General features: G+C 48.6%; 1 protein-coding gene across 6 annotated transcripts; it reads left to right on the forward strand.

Moving 5' to 3' along the window:
- Positions 1 to 515: 515 nt before the first annotated feature.
- Positions 516 to 12321, forward strand: med27 (mediator complex subunit 27). Of its 6 annotated transcripts, none has more exons than XM_034199777.1 (7): positions 516 to 3571; positions 5496 to 5626; positions 6881 to 6974; positions 7104 to 7211; positions 7292 to 7333; positions 10432 to 10509; positions 10578 to 10661. In XM_034199777.1, exons 1-7 carry the CDS (start codon positions 3521 to 3523, stop codon positions 10644 to 10646), a joined length of 573 nt encoding a protein of 190 aa, XP_034055668.1. In that variant the 5' UTR covers positions 516 to 3520; the 3' UTR covers positions 10647 to 10661. The 6 variants fall into 6 exon arrangements, with proteins under 6 accessions (XP_034055668.1, XP_034055667.1, XP_034055663.1 ...); XM_034199776.1 differs by lacking the exon at positions 10578 to 10661 and adding an exon at positions 11905 to 11988 and having other exon boundaries at positions 517 to 3571; XM_034199772.1 differs by lacking the exon at positions 10578 to 10661 and adding an exon at positions 12125 to 12321 and having other exon boundaries at positions 525 to 3571.
- The last annotated feature ends 3861 nt before the right edge of the window (positions 12322 to 16182 follow it).

Here is a 16182-nt window from a genome sequence, read left to right on the forward strand (position 1 = left end):
AACTGTCCCTGAGTCTGGTGGTTTTAGTCCTGAAACTGTACCTGAGTCTGGTGGTTTTAGTCCTGAAACTGTTCCTGAGTCTGGTGGTTTTAGTCCTGAAACTGTCTCTGAGTCAGGTGTGTGTCCCCGGTGTGAGGAGACTCAAAGTGTCAGAAAACAACCCCTAACTCTCCCTCTCTCTCTCCCCTGTCTGTCTGTCTGTCTGTCTGTCTGTCTGTCTGTCTGTCTGTCTGTCTGTCTGTCTGTCTGTGTATCCTCCTCTCACCTGTCTCTCTCCTCCTGTCTGTCCTCCTCTCACCTGTCTCTCTCCTCTTGTCTGTCCTCCTCTCACCTGTCTCTCTCCTCCTGTCTGTCTCTCTCAGTGAGCTGGAGCGTCTCAGTGGTCTCGTTGGTCGTCCCTCAGAGTCTCACCCTCTGCACAACAGTGGGCTCCTGAGTCTGGATCCGGTCCAAGATAAAACTCCCCTCTACTCCCAGCTGCTGCAGGCCTACAAGTGGTCCAACAAGGTAACATGCTAACATGCTAACACTCTACTCCCAGCTGCTGCAGGCCTACAAGTGGTCCAACAAGGTAACATGCTAACACTCTACTCCCAGCTGCTGCAGGCCTACAAGTGGTCCAACATGCTAACATGCTAACATGCTAACACTATACTCCCATCTGCTGCAGGCCTACAAGTGGTCCAACAAGGTAACATGCTAACACTCTACTCCCAGCTGCTGCAGGCCTACAAGTGGTCCAACAAGCTAACATGCTAACACTATACTCCCAGCTGCTGCAGGCCTACAAGTGGTCCAACATGCTAACATGCTAACATGCTAACACTCTACTCCCAGCTGCTGCAGGCCTACAAGTGGTCCAACAAGCTAACATGCTAACATGCTAACACTGTACTCCCAGCTGCTGCAGGCCTACAAGTGGTCCAACAAGCTAACATGCTAACACTATACTCCCAGCTGCTGCAGGCCTACAAGTGGTCCAACATGCTAACATGCTAACACTATACTCCCATCTGCTGCAGGCCTACAAGTGGTCCAACAAGCTAACATGCTAACATGCTAACACTATACTCCCAGCTGCTGCAGGCCTACAAGTGGTCCAACATGCTAACATGCTAACACTATACTCCCATCTGCTGCAGGCCTACAAGTGGTCCAACAAGCTAACATGCTAACATGCTAACACTATACTCCCAGCTGCTGCAGGCCTACAAGTGGTCCAACATGCTAACATGCTAACATGCTAAAACTCTACTCCCAGCTGCTGCAGGCCTACAAGTGGTCCAACAAGCTAACATGCTAACACTATACTCCCAGCTGCTGCAGGCCTACAAGTGGTCCAACATGCTAACATGCTAACATGCTAATACTATACTCCCAGCTGCTGCAGGCCTACAAGTGGTCCAACAAGGTAACATGCTAACACTATACTCCCAGCTGCTGCAGGCCTACAAGTGGTCCAACATGCTAACATGCTAACACTGTACTCCCAGCTGCTGCAGGCCTACAAGTGGTCCAACATGCTAACATGCTAACACTGTACTCCCAGCTGCTGCAGGCCTACAAGTGGTCCAACAAGCTAACATGCTAACATGCTAACACTCTACTCCCAGCTGCTGCAGGCCTACAAGTGGTCCAACATGCTAACATGCTAACACTATACTCCCAGCTGCTGCAGGCCTACAAGTGGTCCAACATGCTAACATGCTAACACTGTACTCCCAGCTGCTGCAGGCCTACAACTGGTCCAACAAGGTAACATGCTAACATGCTAACACTATACTCCCAGCTGCTGCAGGCCTACAAGTGGTCCAACAAGGTAACATGCTAACATGCTAACACTATATTCCCAGCTGCTGCAGGCCTACAAGTGGTCCAACATGCTAACATGCTAACATGCTAACACTGTACTCCCATCTGCTGCAGGCCTACAAGTGGTCCAACATGCTAACATGCTAACACTGTACTCCCAGCTGCTGCAGGCCTACAAGTGGTCCAACAAGCTAACATGCTAACACTCTACTCCCAGCTGCTGCAGGCCTACAAGTGGTCCAACAAGCTAACATGCTAACATGCTAACACTATACTCCCAGCTGCTGCAGGCCTACAAGTGGTCCAACATGCTAACATGCTAACACTCTACTCCCAGCTGCTGCAGGCCTACAAGTGGTCCAACAAGCTAACATGCTAACACTCTACTCCCAGCTGCTGCAGGCCTACAAGTGGTCCAACATGCTAACATGCTAACACTATACTCCCAGCTGCTGCAGGCCTACAAGTGGTCCAACATGCTAACATGCTAACACTATACTCCCAGCTGCTGCAGGCCTACAAGTGGTCCAACATGCTAACATGCTAACACTCTACTCCCAGCTGCTGCAGGCCTACAAGTGGTCCAACAAGGTAACATGCTAACATGCTAACACTGTACTCCCAGCTGCTGCAGGCCTACAAGTGGTCCAACAAGCTAACATGCTAACACTATACTCCCAGCTGCTGCAGGCCTACAAGTGGTCCAACATGCTAACATGCTAACACTGTACTCCCAGCTGCTGCAGGCCTACAAGTGGTCCAACAAGCTAACATGCTAACACTATACTCCCAGCTGCTGCAGGCCTACAAGTGGTCCAACATGCTAACATGCTAACACTATACTCCCAGCTGCTGCAGGCCTACAAGTGGTCCAACAAGCTAACATGCTAACACGCCAACACTATACTCCCAGCTGCTGCAGGCCTACAAGTGGTCCAACATGCTAACATGCTAACATGTTAACACTCTACTCCCAGCTGCTGCAGGCCTACAAGTGGTCCAACAAGCTAACATGCTAACATGCTAACACTCTACTCCCAGCTACTGCAGGCCTACAAGTGGTCCAACAAGCTAACATGCTAACATGCTAACACTATACTCCCAGCTGCTGCAGGCCTACAAGTGGTGCAACATGCTAACATGATAACATGCTAACACTATACTCCCAGCTGCTGCAGGCCTACAAGTGGTCCAACAAGGTAACATGCTAACATGCTAACACTGTACTCCCAGCTGCTGCAGGCCTACAAGTGGTCCAACAAGCTAACATGCTAACATGCTAACACTATACTCCCAGCTGCTGCAGGCCTACAAGTGGTCCAACATGCTAACATGCTAACACTATACTCCCAGCTGCTGCAGGCCTACAAGTGGTCCAACAAGCTAACATGCTAACACGCTAACACTATACTCCCAGCTGCTGCAGGCCTACAAGTGGTCCAACATGCTAACATGCTAACATGTTAACACTCTACTCCCAGCTGCTGCAGGCCTACAAGTGGTCCAACAAGCTAACATGCTAACATGCTAACACTCTACTCCCAGCTACTGCAGGCCTACAAGTGGTCCAACAAGCTAACATGCTAACATGCTAACACTATACTCCCAGCTGCTGCAGGCCTACAAGTGGTGCAACATGCTAACATGATAACATGCTAACACTATACTCCCAACTGCTGCAGGCCTACAAGTGATCCAACATGCTAACATGCTAACACTATACTCCCAGCTGCTGCAGGCCTACAAGTGGTCCAACAAGGTAACATGCTAACATGCTAACACTCTACTCCCAGCTGCTGCAGGCCTACAAGTGGTCCAACAAGCTAACATGCTAACACTATACTCCCAGCTGCTGCAGGCCTACACGTGGTCCAACATGCTAACAATATACTCCCAGCTGCTGCAGGCCTACAAGTGGTCCAACAAGCTAACATGCTAACATGCTAACACTCTACTCCCATCTGCTGCAGGCCTACAAGTGGTCCAACATGCTAACATGCTAACAATATACTCCCAGCTGCTGCAGGCCTACAAGTGGTCCAACATGCTAACATGCTAACAATATACTCCCAGCTGCTGCAGGCCTACAAGTGGTCCAACATGCTAACATGCTAACACTCTACTCCCAGCTGCTGCAGGCCTACAAGTGGTCCAACAAGCTAACATGCTAACATGCTAACACTCTACTCCCATCTGCTGCAGGCCTACAAGTGGTCCAACAAGCTAACATGCTAACATGCTAACACTCTACTCCCATCTGCTGCAGGCCTACAAGTGGTCCAACATGCTAACATGCTAACATGCTAACACTCTACTCCCATCTGCTGCAGGCCTACACGTGGTCCAACAAGCTAACATGCTAACATGCTAACACTCTACTCCCATCTGCTGCAGGCCTACAAGTGGTCCAACAAGCTAACATGCTAACATGCTAACACTCTACTCCCATCTGCTGCAGGCCTACAAGTGGTCCAACATGCTAACATGCTAACATGCTAACACTCTACTCCCATCTACTGCAGGCCTACAAGTGGTCCAACAAGCTAACATGCTAACACTCTACTCCCAACTGCTGCAGGCCTACAAGTGGTCCAACATGCTAACATGCTAACACTATACTCCCATCTGCTGCAGGCCTACAAGTGGTCCAACAAGCTAACATGCTAACACTCTACTCCCAGCTGCTGCAGGCCTACAAGTGGTCCAACATGCTAACATGCTAACACTATACTCACATCTGCTGCAGGCCTACAAGTGGTCCAACATGCTAACATGCTAACATGCTAACACTCTACTTTCAGCTGCTGCAGCCCTACAAGTGGTCCAACAAGCTAACATGCTAACACTCTACTCCCAGCTGCTGCAGGCCTACAAGTGGTCCAACATGCTAACATGCTAACACTATACTCCCAGCTGTGTTCCTTCCGCCTATGAGAGGAACCCGTTATATAGATATATATTACATTACATTACATTGCATTTAGCTGACGCTTTTGTCCAAAGCGACTTACAATAAGTACATTCGACCAGGAAGACACAACCTTGAAGAAAACAGAATCATATAAGTATATCAGGTTTCATAGAGCCAACATTTCAAGTGCTACTCAACTGGCTTTAGGTAATCCAGTCCTTTATTGGTATAAAAGTGCTTCGTTAATCGTTCTAACGCTCGAAGTGGAGTCGAAAGAGATGAGTTTTCAGTTTGCGCCGGAAGATGTGCAAGCTATCTGCCGTCCTGATGTCAATGGGGAGCTCATTCCACCATCTTGGAGCCAGGATAGCATATATATATATATATCTGTTCCATAATGTGTGTGTGTGTGTGTGTGTGTGTGTGTGTGTGTGTGTGTGTGTGTGTGTGTGTGTGTGTGTGTGTGTGTGTGTGTGTGTGTGTGTGTGTGTGTGTGTGTGTGTGTGTGTGTGTGTGTGTGTGTGTGTGTGGTGTGTGTGTGTGTGTGTGTGTGTGTGTGTGTGTGTGTGTGTGTGTGTGTAGTGTGTGTGTGTGTGTGTGTGTGTGTGTGTGTGTGTGTGTGTGTGTGTGTGTGTGTGTGTGTGTGTGTGTGTGTGTGTGTGGTGTGTGTGTGTGTGTGTGTGTGTGTGTGTGTGTGTGTGTGTGTGTGTGTGTGTGTGTGTGTGTGTGTGTGTGTGTGTGTGTGTGTGTGTGTGTGTGTGTGTGTGTGTAGTTGCAGTATCATGCTGGCTTGGCCTCCAGTTTGTTGAACCAGCAGTCACTCAAACGATCGGCCAATCAGATGGGAGCTTCAGCCAAGAGACGACCCAAAGTCCAACCCAGTACCCTGGTACTGCCTCCTCAGTGAGTACTGATGAGATACTGCTTGAGTACTGATGTGATAATAGAGTACTGATGTGATACTAGAGTACTGATGAGATACTTCTAGAGTACTGATGAGATACTAGAGTACTGATGAGATACTTCTAGAGTACTGATGTGATACTAGAGTACTGATGAGATACTTCTAGAGTACTGATGATATACTAATAGAGTACCGATGATATACTAGAGTGCTGATGAGATACTAGAGTACTGATGTGTTACTAGAGTACTGATGAGATACTTCTAGAGTACTGATGAGATACTTCTAGAGTACTGATGAGATACTAGAGTACTGATGAGATACTAGAGTACTGATGAGATACTGCTAGAGTACTGACGAGATACTGCTATAGTACTGATGAGATACTAGAGTACTGATGTGATACTAGAGTACTGATGAGATACTGCTAGAGTACTGATGTGATACTAGAGTACTGATGAGATACTAGAGTACTGATGTGATACTAGAGTACTGATGAGATACTACTAGAGTACTTATGAGATACTAGAGTACTGATGAGATACTACTAGAGCACTGATGAGATACTAGAGTACTGATGAGATACTAGAGTACTGATGTGATACTAGAGTACTGATGAGATACTACTAGAGTACTGATGAGATACTACTAGAGCACTGATGAGATACTAGAGTACTGATGTGATACTAGAGTACTGATGAGATACTGCTAGAGTACTAATGTGATACTAGAGTACTGATGAGATACTTCTAGAGTACTGATGAGATACTTCTAGAGTACTGATGTGATACTAGAGTACTGATGAGATACTACTAGAGTACTGATGTGATACTGGAGTACTGATGAGATACTACTAGAGTACTGATGTGATACTGGAGTACTGATGAGATACTTCTAGAGTACTGATGTGATACTAGAGTACTGATGAGATACTACTAGAGTACTGATGAGATACTACTAGAGCACTGATGATATACTAGAGTACTGATGAGATACTTCTAGAGTACTGATGTGATACTAGAGTACTGATGAGATACTACTAGAGTACTGATGAGATACTGCTAGAGTACTGATGAGATACTAGAGTACTGATGAGATACTAGAGTACTGATGAGATACTACTAGAGTACTGATGAGATACTACTCGAGTACTGCTGATCTAATACCACCGGAGTACTACTGATGTAATACTGCAGTATTATTATTATAGTATACAATAGTACTGCAGTAACCCAGCAGTATTGTGTGCACAGGTACGTGGATGATGTCATCTCGAGGATCGGCAGGATGTTTCCTGATCTGACCATCGAGCTGTTCAGACCCAACGGGACGTCTGCTGTGCTGCTGGTAACACACACACACACACACACACACACACACACACACACACACACACACACACACACACACACACACACACACACACGTCTCTACTTGTCTCTCACCTGTCTCTCTCTCGATCTGTCTGTCTCTCAGGTGACTCTGGGGAAGGTGTTGAAGGCGATAGTTGTGATGCGTTCGCTGTTCATTGACAGAACTGTTGTTCGAGGATTCAACGAGAACGTTTACACCGAGGACGGGAAGGTGAGACAGGAGACCCTGCTGTCTGTCTGTCTCTCTCTCTGTCTCTCTCTCTCATGGTAACCTGTCTCTCTCTCCCTCAGCTGGACATCTGGAGCAAGTCTCAGTACCAGGTGTTCCAGAAGGTAAGACAGTCTTTATGACAGCAGCTCTCAGGTGGATCAACACCTGGGCTGCAGGTAGCAGACCGTCATCAGTGACATCATAAAGACATATAACAACAAGTAGTCCGATTAGCTTCTGTTGCTATGCCAACAGAAATATAACAACAAGTAGTCCGATTAGCTTCTGTTGCTATGCCAACAGAAATATAACAACAAGTAGTCCGATTAGCTTCTGTTGCTATGCCAACACCACCATCTGATACCAGCGACTCTTTGATCCTAGGTCCATTGAGACTGAGAGACAGACTGATAGATGTCTCAGCTGCTGAGAGACAGACTGATAGATGTCTCAGCCGCTGAGAGACACTGATAGATGTCTCAGCTGCTGAGAGACAGACTGATAGATGTCTCAGCTGCTGAGAGACACTGATAGATGTCTCAGCTGCTGAGAGACAGACTGATAGATGTCTCAGCCGCTGAGAGACACTGATAGATGTCTCAGCCGCTGAGAGACAGACTGATAGATGTCTCAGCCGCTGAGAGACAGACTGATAGATGTCTCAGCCGCTGAGAGACAGACTGATAGATGTCTCAGCCGCTGAGAGACACTGATAGATGTCTCAGCTGCTGAGAGACAGACTGATAGATGTCTCAGCTGCTGAGAGACAGACTGATAGATGTCTCAGCCGCTGAGAGACACTGATAGATGTCTCAGCCGCTGAGAGACAGACTGATAGATGTCTCAGCCGCTGAGAGACAGACTGATAGATGTCTCAGCCGCTGAGAGACAGACTGATAGATGTCTCAGCCGCTGAGAGACACTGATAGATGTCTCAGCCGCTGAGAGACAGACTGATAGATGTCTCAGCCGCTGAGAGACACTGATAGATGTCTCAGCCGCTGAGAGACACTGATAGATGTCTCAGCCGCTGAGAGACAGACTGATAGATGTCTCAGCCGCTGAGAGACAGACTGATAGATGTCTCAGCCGCTGAGAGACACTGATAGATGTCTCAGCCGCTGAGAGACAGACTGATAGATGTCTCAGCCGCTGAGAGACAGACTGATAGATGTTTCAGCCGCTGAGAGACAGACTGATAGATGTTTCAGCCGCTGAGAGACAGACTGATAGATGTCTCAGCTGCTGAGAGACACTGATAGATGTCTCAGCCGCTGAGAGACACTGATAGATGTCTCAGCCGCTGAGAGACACTGATAGATGTCTCAGCCGCTGAGAGACAGACTGATAGATGTCTCAGCCGCTGAGAGACACTGATAGATGTCTCAGCCGCTGAGAGACACTGATAGATGTCTCAGCCGCTGAGAGACAGACTGATAGATGTCTCAGCCGCTGAGAGACAGACTGATAGATGTCTCAGCCGCTGAGAGACACTGATAGATGTCTCAGCCGCTGAGAGACAGACTGATAGATGTCTCAGCCGCTGAGAGACAGACTGATAGATGTTTCAGCCGCTGAGAGACAGACTGATAGATGTTTCAGCCGCTGAGAGACAGACTGATAGATGTCTCAGCTGCTGAGAGACACTGATAGATGTCTCAGCCGCTGAGAGACAGACTGATAGATGTTTCAGCCGCTGAGAGACAGACTGATAGATGTTTCAGCCGCTGAGAGACAGACTGATAGATGTTTCAGCCGCTGAGAGACAGACTGATAGATGTCTCAGCTGCTGAGAGACACTGATAGATGTCTCAGCCGCTGAGAGACACTGATAGATGTCTCAGCCGCTGAGAGACAGACTGATAGATGTCTCAGCCGCTGAGAGACACTGATAGATGTCTCAGCCGCTGAGAGACACTGATAGATGTCTCAGCCGCTGAGAGACACTGATAGATGTCTCAGCCGCTGAGAGACACTGATAGATGTCTCAGCCGCTGAGAGACACTGATCGATGTCTCAGCCGCTGAGAGACACTGATAGATGTCTCAGCCGCTGAGAGACAGACTGATAGATGTCTCAGCCGCTGAGAGACACTGATAGATGTCTCAGCTGCTGAGAGACAGACTGATAGATGTCTCAGCCGCTGAGAGACAGACTGATAGATGTCTCAGCCGCTGAGAGACACTGATAGATGTCTCAGCCGCTGAGAGACAGACTGATAGATGTCTCAGCCGCTGAGAGACACTGATAGATGTCTCAGCCGCTGAGAGACACTGATAGATGTCTCAGCTGCTGAGAGACAGACTGATAGATGTCTCAGCCGCTGAGAGACACTGATAGATGTCTCAGCCGCTGAGAGACAGACTGATAGATGTCTCAGCCGCTGAGAGACACTGATAGATGTCTCAGCCGCTGAGAGACACTGATAGATGTCTCAGCCGCTGAGAGACACTGATAGATGTCTCAGCCGCTGAGAGACAGACTGATAGATGTCTCAGCCGCTGAGAGACACTGATAGATGTCTCAGCCGCTCAGAGACACTGATAGATGTCTCAGCTGCTGAGAGACAGACTGATAGATGTCTCAGCCGCTGAGAGACACTGATAGATGTCTCAGCCGCTGAGAGACAGACTGATAGATGTCTCAGCCGCTGAGAGACAGACTGATATATGTCTCAGCCGCTGAGAGACACTGATAGATGTCTCAGCCGCTGAGAGACAGACTGATAGATGTCTCAGCCGCTGAGAGACACTGATAGATGTCTCAGCCGCTGAGAGACAGACTGATAGATGTCTCAGCCGCTGAGAGACAGACTGATAGATGTCTCAGCCGCTGAGAGACACTGATAGATGTCTCAGCTGCTGAGAGACAGACTGATAGATGTCTCAGCCGCTGAGAGACACTGATAGATGTCTCAGCTGCTGAGAGACAGACTGATAGATGTCTCAGCCGCTGAGAGACACTAATAGATGTCTCAGCCGCTGAGAGACAGACTGGTAGATGTCTCAGCCGCTGAGAGACACTGATAGATGTCTCAGCCGCTGAGAGACACTGATAGATGTCTCAGCCGCTGAGAGACAGTCTCAGGGTAGAAAGTTGGAGAAATCGTTCTTTAATTTACTCCGGCTTATAGTGAGTAAAAGCAACATTACAGTCCCCCGTCGTTGTTGTTGTTGTTTTTCGGTGTTGAAAGGGATCCAATTGGTTGTGTTGTTGCTAGGTAACGGACCACGCCACCACCGCCCTGCTGCACTACCAGCTCCCCCAGATGCCCGACGTGGTGGTACGATCCTTCATGGTGAGTCTCTAGCTGTCTGTCTCTACCTGTCTGTTTTCTCTCTGTCCCTAGATCAACCTGTCTCTCAGACCTGGTTGCAGAGCTACATTAACCTGTCTCTCTCTTGTCTCTCAGACCTGGTTGCAGAGCTACATTAACCTGTCTCTCTCTTGTCTCTCAGACGTGGTTGCAGAGCTACATTAACCTGTCTCTCTCTTGTCTCACATTAACCTGTCTCACTCTTGTCTCTCAGACCTGGTTGCAGAGCTACATTAACCTGTCTCTCTCTTGTCTCTCAGACCTGGTTGCAGAGCTACATTAACCTGTCTCTCTCTTGTCTCTCAGACGTGGTTGCAGAGCTACATTAACCTGTCTCTCTCTTGTCTCACATTAACCTGTCTCTCTCTTGTCTCTCAGACCTGGTTGCAGAGCTACATTAACCTGTCTCTCTCTTGTCTCTCAGACCTGGTTGCAGAGCTACATTAACCTGTCTCTCTCTTGTCTCTCAGACCTGGTTGCGAAGCTACATTAACCTGTCTCTCTCTTGACTCTCAAACCTGGTTGCGAAGCTACATTAACCCGTCTCTCTCTTGTCTCTCAGACCTGGTTGCAGAGCTACATTAACTTGTCTCTCTCTTGTCTCTCAGACCTGGTTGCGAAGCTACATTAACCCGTCTCTCTCTTGTCTCTCAGACCTGGTTGCAGAGCTACATTAACTTGTCTCTCTCTTGTCTCTCAGACCTGGTTGCGAAGCTACATTAACCTGTCTCTCTCTTGTCTCACATTAACCTGTCTCTCTCTTGTCTCTCAGACCTGGTTGCAGAGCTACATTAACCTGTCTCTCTCTTGTCTCTCAGACCTGGTTGCAGAGCTACATTAACCTGTCTCTCTCTTGTCTCTCAGACGTGGTTGCAGAGCTACATTAACCTGTCTCTCTCTTGTCTCACATTAACCTGTCTCTCTCTTGTCTCTCAGACCTGGTTGCAGAGCTACATTAACCTGTCTCTCTCTTGTCTCTCAGACCTGGTTGCAGAGCTACATTAACCTGTCTCTCTCTTGTCTCTCAGACCTGGTTGCGAAGCTACATTAACCTGTCTCTCTCTTGACTCTCAAACCTGGTTGCGAAGCTACATTAACCCGTCTCTCTCTTGTCTCTCAGACCTGGTTGCAGAGCTACATTAACTTGTCTCTCTCTTGTCTCTCAGACCTGGTTGCGAAGCTACATTAACCCGTCTCTCTCTTGTCTCTCAGACCTGGTTGCAGAGCTACATTAACTTGTCTCTCTCTTGTCTCTCAGACCTGGTTGCGAAGCTACATTAACCTGTCTCTCTCTTGTCTCACATTAACTTGTCTCTCTCTTGTCTCTCAGACCTGGTTTGCGGAGCTACATAAACCTGTCTCTCTCTTGTCTCTCAGACCTGGTTGCGGAGCTACATTAACCTGTCTCTCTCTTGTCTCTCAGACCTGGTTGCGGAGCTACATTAACCTGTCTCTCTCTTGTCTCTCAGACCTGGTTGTGGAGCTACATTAACTTGTCTCTCTCTTGTCTCTCAGACCTGGTTTGCGGAGCTACATAAACCTGTCTCTCAGACCTGGTTGCGGAGCTACATTAACCTGTCTCTCTCTTGTCTCTCAGACCTGGTTGCGGAGCTACATAAAGCTGTTCCAGTCTCCCTGTCAGCGCTGTGGACGGTTCCTACAGGACGGACTTCCTCCCACCTGGAGAGACTTCAGGACTCTGGAGGCGTTTCACGACACCTGCCGCATGTAGACACTTCCTGTGTGTGTTTTGTACAAAGAATTTTGAATAAAGTGTAGTTGTTTTTTTTCCTTTTTGGTTTTATCTGATTCTTGAGCCCTGACATACTGCACGTGCTAATTGGTGTATATTGATGAAGAGGGGAGACTCGTTAACTGGGAGACAGGTGAGACTCGTTAAGAGGGGGACAGGTGAGACTCGTTAACTGGGAGACAGGTGAGACTCGTTAAGAGGGGGACAGGTGAGACTCGTTAACTGGGGGACAGGTGAGACTCGTTAACTGGGGGACAGGTGAGACTCATTAAGAGGGGGACAGGTGAGACTCGTTAACAGGGAGACAGGTGAGACTCGTTAACTGGGGGACAGGTGAGACTCGTTAACTGGGGGACAGGTGAGATTCGTTAACTGGGGCACAGGTGAGACTCGTTAACAGGGGGACAGGTGAGACTCGTTAACTGGGGACAGGTGAGACAAGTTAAGAGGGGGACAGGTGAGACTCGTTAAGAGGGGGACAGGTGAGACTCGTTAACTGGGGGACAGGTGAGACTCGTTAAGAGGGGGACAGGTGAGACTCGTTAACTGGGAGACATGTGAGACTCGTTAACTGGGGGACAGGTGAGACTCGTTAACTGGGGCACAGGTGAGACTCGTTAACTGGCGGACAGGTGAGACTCGTTAACTGGGGGACAGGTGAGACTCGTTAACTGGGGGACAGGTGAGATTCGTTAACTGGGGGACAGGTGAGACTCGTTAACAGGGGGACAGGTGAGACTCGTTAACAGGGGGACAGGTGAGACTCGTTGAAGAGGGGGACAGGTGAGACTCGTTAACAGGGGGACATGTGAGACTCGTTAACAGGGAGACAGGTGAGACTCGTTAAGAGGGGGACAGGTGAGACTCGTTAACAGGGAGACAGGTGAGACTCGTTAAGAGGGGGACAGGTGAGACTCGTTAAGAGGGGGACAGGTGAGACTCGTTAACTGGGGGACAGGTGAGACTCGTTAAGAGGGGGACAGGTGAGACTCGTTAACTGGGGGACAGGTGAGACTCGTTAACTGGGGGACAGGTGAGACTATTTAACTGGGGGACAGGTGAGACTCGTTAACTGGGGGACAGGTGATACTCGTTGAAGAGGGGGACAGGTGAGACTCGTTAACAGGGGGACATGTGATACTCGTTAACAGGGAGACAGGTGAGACTCGTTAAGAGGGGGACAGGTGAGACTCGTTAACAGGGAGACAGGTGAGACTTGTTAAGAGGGGGACAGGTGAGACTCGTTAAGAGGGGGACAGGTGATACTCGTTAACAGGGGGACAGGTGAGACTCGTTAAGAGGGGGACAGGTGAGAATCGTTAACAGGGAGACAGGTGAGACTCGTTAACAGGGGGACAGGTGAGACTCGTTAAGTGGGGGACAGGTGAGACTCGTTAAGAGGGGGACAGGTGAGACTCGTTGACAGGGAGACAGGTGAGACTCGTTGACAGGGAGACAGGTGAGACTCGTTAAGAGGGGGACAGGTGAGACTCGTTGACAGGGAGACAGGTGAGACTCGTTGACAGGGAGACAGGTGAGACTCGTTAAGAGGGGCCTCAGTGATGAGTCGTTAGCCTCATCCCAATACCCCTCCTCGACTCCTCTCTTCCCCTCCTCCGGGACATGACCCGGAAATCGATCAAGACACGCCATTTTGAAGGACGTCCCAATAGCTGAAATGCACACGGAGGGGTGCGGGAGGAGGGGTGAGGGAGGAGGCGTGAGGGAGGAGGGGTGCGGGAGGAGACGAAAGGGAGGATACACGCAAGCAGACTACGCAGAAGTGTTTTTACTACTCGCGTATAAAAGCCCCGCCCCCACCTTCACAGCTGGTCCATTTCAACAGAGGAAAACCGACAACTGGAAGATGAGCGGAAAAGCGTCACATAAATGTATAAGTGCTCACAGCTCCGTGGGAATGATTATGTGCAATTCATTTCTTAAGGTTATACTAACAATTTAAGTCATGTTTAATGATCTTGAACGTCACTAAAACATAGCTATTAAGAAAGCTATTTCATAAATGGCTAGATCTTGATAAATAACAATTATTTGTATTGTTTTGTGTTAAAATATTCGGGAGTTAAATTATTTAAAATTCACAGTCCTGAATGTAGGGATCTACAGGACACATATTTTGAGAGTAAGGCTTTCACATTACTATCATTATATTTGTATTTAAATGTAGGCTACATTTTACACCAAAACGGAACACCAAAGCAGGACCAACCATCATACATTGAATTCCTTGAAGAGAACGATTCATTCATTTAAATAAATATTTAACCAGAAATAGGCCGGTTCTAAAGGGTTCTTCAGTGAAGCCCGATGAGACGGGATACAGCTGTGCACATGTCATCATTAACAGATGTCGTTTAAGAGTGACGTTTGAGTGAACGAGGACATCCCAATTAATACCTGAGGACTCCTCTGTCCTCGCGTCACCACCTCGTGTCTCTCGCTCACATCTTACGGAGGCGGAGCTAAGACGCAAGGAAGGGACACGAGTGAGGGAATGGAGGAGTCGAGGAGGGGTCCAGGTCAGATCCTCAGTGATGAGTCAGGTCCTCAGTGATGAGTCAGGTCCTCAGTGATGAGTCAGATCCTCAGTGATGAGTCAGATCCTCAGTGATGAGTCCATGTCAGATCCTCAGTGATGAGTCAGGTCCTCAGTGATGAGTCCATGTCAGGTACGTAGTGATGAGTCAGATCCTCAGTGATGAGTCAGGTCCTCAGTGATGAGTCAGATCCTCAGTGATGAGTCCATGTCAGATCCTCAGTGATGAGTCAGGTCCTCAGTGATGAGTCAGTTCCTCAGTGATGAGTCAGGTCCTCAGTGATGAGTCCATGTCAGGTCCTCAGTGATGAGTCCATGTCAGGTCCTCGGTGATGAGTCAGGTCCTCGGTGATGAGTCCATGTCAGGTACTTAGTGATGAGTCAGATCCTCAGTGATGAGTCAGGTCCTCAGTGATGAGTCAGATCCTCAGTGATGAGTCCATATCAGGTCCTCAGTGATGAGTCCATGTCAGGTCCTCAGTGACGAGTCCATGTCAGGTCCTTAGTGATGAGTCCATGTCAGATCCTCAGTGACGAGTCCATGTCAGGTCCTCAGTGACGTGTCCATGTCAGGTCCTCAGTGACGAGTCCATGTCACGTCCTCAGTGATGAGTCCATGTCAGGTCCTCAGTGACGAGTCCATGTCACGTCCTCAGTGATAAGTCCATGTCAGGTCCTCAGTGACGAGTCCATGTCAGGTCCTCAGTGATGTGTCCATGTCAGGTCCTCAGTGACGAGTCCATGCAGGTCCTCAGTGACGAGTCCATGTCAGGTCCTCAGTGACGAGTCCATGTCAGGTCCTCAGTGATGTGTCCATGTCAGGTCCTCAGTGATGTGTCCATGTCAGGTCCTCAGTGACGAGTCCATGTCAGGTCCTCAGTGACGAGTCCATGTCAGGTCCTCAGTGACGAGTCCATGTCAGGTCCTCAGTGACGTGTCCATGTCAGGTCCTCAGTGACGAGTCCATGTCAGGTCCTCAGTGACGAGTCCATGTCAGGTCCTCAGTGATGAGTCAGGTCCTCAGTGGTGAGTCCATGTCAGGTTCTCGGTGATGAGTCAGGTCCTCAGTGATGAGTCCATGTCAGGTCCTCAGTGATGAGTCAGATCCTCAGTGATGAGTCAGATCCTCAGTGATGAGTCAGTTCCTCAGTGATGAGTCAGTTCCTCAGTGATGAGTCAGATCCTCAGTGATGAGTCCATGTCAGGTCCTCAGTGATGAGTCGGGTCAAATTTAACACAGGACTAAGACTAAAACTAAATAAAAAAATAGCTGACGAAATTAATACTAGTCCACAGTGATGTGGACACAGAGGAACCCTGGAGCTGCTGACACTCCACCGTAGTC

Source organism: Gymnodraco acuticeps, unplaced genomic scaffold, assembly GCF_902827175.1.
Source record: "Gymnodraco acuticeps unplaced genomic scaffold, fGymAcu1.1, whole genome shotgun sequence".
Taxonomy (NCBI): domain Eukaryota; kingdom Metazoa; phylum Chordata; class Actinopteri; order Perciformes; family Bathydraconidae; genus Gymnodraco; species Gymnodraco acuticeps.